The sequence below is a fragment of the Arachis ipaensis genome, chromosome B02 (assembly GCF_000816755.2).
Source record: "Arachis ipaensis cultivar K30076 chromosome B02, Araip1.1, whole genome shotgun sequence".
Lineage (NCBI taxonomy): Eukaryota > Viridiplantae > Streptophyta > Magnoliopsida > Fabales > Fabaceae > Arachis > Arachis ipaensis.
The window spans coordinates 86203437-86207069 of record NC_029786.2 but is presented as its reverse complement, the minus strand read 5'-3'; the positions used below and the strand labels follow the sequence as shown (position 1 = coordinate 86207069).

Sequence of the window (3633 nt, the reverse complement as noted above, 5' to 3'; positions counted from 1 at the left end):
TTTTATACATTTATTTTAAAATAAATACTTTTAAAATTAAAAAAATAAATACAAAATAACTTATTTATAAATTACTTTTAATATAAATATTTATTATTTAAATTATTTTTTCAAAAATAGCTTAATTAAATTGTTTATCCAAAGTGGGTCTTAGTAACTTTACCTTCCTAATAAATTGATGGGTGTGGTGAATAAGTTTCCAATCACTTCGATGGGAAATGACATCTTTTGCATATGAGAAGCCTGTTCCAAATGGCAAATCTACAAAAATAATATTAGATACCTGAAAAAATTAAGAAAAACACCATTAAAATGATTAGCAATATAAAACTTTCTAAAAACAAGATATAAAACAGAATCATGTAAAAAGGATTGTTGCATAACTATTTAGCTATATATGTTAGCACTTAATTGATAGTGAACAATAAAGGTGTGTTTCTAATTTCTACACACCCTCGAAAAGTTGTAGTTTTTTTTTTCAAAAATTTATTATATACATTTTAAACTAAAGTTAAAATTTCTATTAGTTATCAATTAAAAGTTTCCCTTTTAGTAGTAGTTGTCAAAAATAGCATTTTTAAACCTATTATTATGATTTCAATGTTAGTTAATTAGCTGTACATTCCTTAAACGAATAGTAATTACCATTACTAAATTTGAATAGAGTTCAAGAAACAAAATACAAATTTCTTGAGGATGGAATGCATTACCTTTGTCCATGACTGTGGCCTCAAAACCAAATTAGGTAAGCTCCCATTGTATTCTTCAATTTTAAACTTTATTGGACCTATAATTTGCAGTTGATGGCCAAAGTAATTTTATAGATGTTGGTAGGAACAATTTCAGTAGGAAAATTGTTAGTGAGAACAGAAAAAACTAAACTAAACACAGCAAAATACTAAAATCACAAAATTATTGTGCGAATTAAACTAATGATATTTGTGTATTTTTTTTATTGAGTGACTTAGATTTCAAATGCAGCAACATGTACACTAAGAAAGAAGAAAAGAAAATCAAATAATTTAAAAAATATGTTTCAACTTAATACAATTTGGTTGAAAAGTACAAACAAACTTTTGAGCAACTTTGTAAAGGCTTTATTTTTTTTATTTATCTTATACTATTTTTTTTTTTTACCTTTGAAGTGTACCAAAAATCGAATTCTTGATTTTTCAGATATGAAACTAGTTATCCTAAAAGTTTAAGCTGTTAGAAACAAGAGACTGAGAGAATAATATGAAAAGTGTATTATTGAGTTGTATTGGAAAGTACAATATACAAGAGGTATTTATAGCTGCTAAATGAATCAGAGTAATAAAGGCATAGAATCCTATAATTAATATACAGATATACTACATAAATATAGACGATACTAATTGATCCTAATTGATGCTAATGATTCTCTAACATCCCCCCTCAAACTCAAATGGGAGCTAAGGATACCAACTTGAGTTTGGATAACAAAGTCCGAAAGCGAGTCGGGTGATGAGCTTTCGTGAAGATATCAGCAGTCTGATCCAGTGTTAGAAGAACAACTCCACGTTCGCTTTTACGAATGAAGAGCGCATTCTCATTAGGGCTAGAAGTAAAACCAAGACTGCATATGGTAGTGCTGAACTTGTCAAACCATTCACGAGGAGCTTGCTTAAGTCCATAAAGTGCCTTGCGAAGGAGACAAACCTTATCAGAAGGACAAGAATATCCCGGAGGTGGTTTCATATAGACTGTCTCTTTCAAATCCCCATTAAGAAATGCATTCTTCACATCCATCTGACTGAGAGACCATTTTTTAACTGCGGCAATGGCAAGAAGAGCTCGAACAGACGTAAGGCGAGCGACAGGGGCAAAAGTCTCTTCATAATCAATACCATACTCCTGAGATACAAGAGGACGCAGTTTTCCTAAGGAGGTGTGGGCAAGACGTTGATGCCATAAGTGAAGGGTAGAGGGAGAAGAAGCAGCACAGAGATTTGGTACAGGAGGAATATGAAGACTTTCTAGTTCAAACAACCTTCCGACCTTACGTCCAGTCCCGATAATCTGTCCCGTCCGAGGATCCTGTACACGGCAACCAGAAACAGAAAAGGTGACGTCAAAACCCAGATCAACAAGTTGACCAACAGAAATAAGATTGAAGTTTAATTTGGGAATGTAGTAAGTATCAGGAAGATTAAGAGATGACTGAGATATAGAACCCTTGTGTGTTGCATGCAAGAGGGAGCCATTTGCAGTATTGACAGAAGGTCCATTTGTAGTTGCAGACATGGACGAGAAAATATTACGCAACGGAGACATGTGATTAAAGCAACCCGAGTCAAAGTACCATTTAGAAGTACCTGGAGGGCTCGATAAAGCAGCAGGGGTATTACCAGAAACAGAGAGAAGACGCTGTAGAAGAGATGCAATATCAGATAGAGAGACAGTGGTAGGTTCAGTAGTAGCAGCAACAGCAGAAGCAGGCGCAGGACGTGGTGGACGAGTAGGACAGGTAGTAAGCAAATGTCCCGAGAGCTTGCAATAACGGCAGAACAACCGTGAACAATGGTAGCTAATATGCCCTTTCTGGTGGCATGTGCGACATTCAACAGAGGGACAGCTAGAGAACGGGTGCCCGAAACGGTTACAGTTGCGACAGAAGGCCCCCTTTCTGTCTGTGGTAGCAAAAACATCTGATTTTTCCATAAAAGGAGTCATAGAGAACAAGGAGAGGAGAAAAAAACTGCAATTTCGGAGCAGAAAATGAGAAAACGGATGGCAAAATCGGAAAGAGCTCACCAAAAAACCTTAGGAAGGGTCCCACTTGTCTGCCACGTCAGCGCCACGTCAGCGATGCGTCAGCGCCACGTCAGCGAGCGACGACACGTGGCAGCACCGGATAGGCGGAAGGGGGCACGCTGGCGCACAGGTGGCACGCGGGTCGAGGGTCGGGTCGGGTCGGGTCGTCGCGGGTCAGGGTTGCCAACCAGCTTACCGGGTGACACGTGGACGCGCCTGGGCCGTCCGATCTGAACGAGATCCAACGGCTACTGAAGCTTCTGGATGAGAAAAGATGGTGGTGGACAGCGATGTTCTGACGGCGCGTGGGGGCGCGTGCGGTGGTCTTTGGCGGCGATCTCGGCGGCGTTGGGAAGCTGACGAAGAGAAGAACACAATGATGCTGGAGGTGACGAACCAAAGCGTCGGAAACAGCTCGAAAATTGCGATCAAAGAGGCACGAGTGGCAGCGGGAGGGAAGATCAAACTGGTTGTGGCAGCGACTTTCGGCGGCGCGTGGGGGCGCGTCCGGAGGCGGATGGCGACGGTTCTGGTTGCGTTGGAATCACGGCGACAAGACGAACAAGATGGTTATGAGGGTGACGAACCAAAACGTCAAAAAGAGAACGAAAAAGGAGGCCAAAGAACACTGCCGACAAGGAAAAACAAAGGGGCTATGAACTAATATTCATCGGAAAAAAAAGGCCTAAGCTCTTGATACCATGTTAGAAACAAGAGACTGAGAGAATAATATGAAAAGTGTATTATTGAGTTGTATTGGAAAGTACAATATACAAGAGGTATTTATAGCTGCTAAATGAATCAGAGTAATAAAGGCATAGAATCCTATAATTAATATACAGATATACTACATAAATA

General features: G+C 39.0%; 1 protein-coding gene across 2 annotated transcripts in view; it reads right to left on the bottom strand.

The window, feature by feature from the left end:
- The window catches only part of LOC107625590 (serine carboxypeptidase-like 2), a 26365-nt gene that overhangs the window by 21023 nt on the left and 1709 nt on the right, over window positions 1-3633 (bottom strand). For both annotated transcript variants that reach the window (XM_016328270.2, XM_016328271.2), the window contains exons 3-4: window positions 711-787; window positions 164-283 (exon numbers count right to left, since the gene is read on the bottom strand). In XM_016328270.2, coding sequence (XP_016183756.1) covers window positions 164-283; window positions 711-787 — 197 coding nt within the window. The remainder of the gene's footprint in view (window positions 1-163; window positions 284-710; window positions 788-3633) is intronic.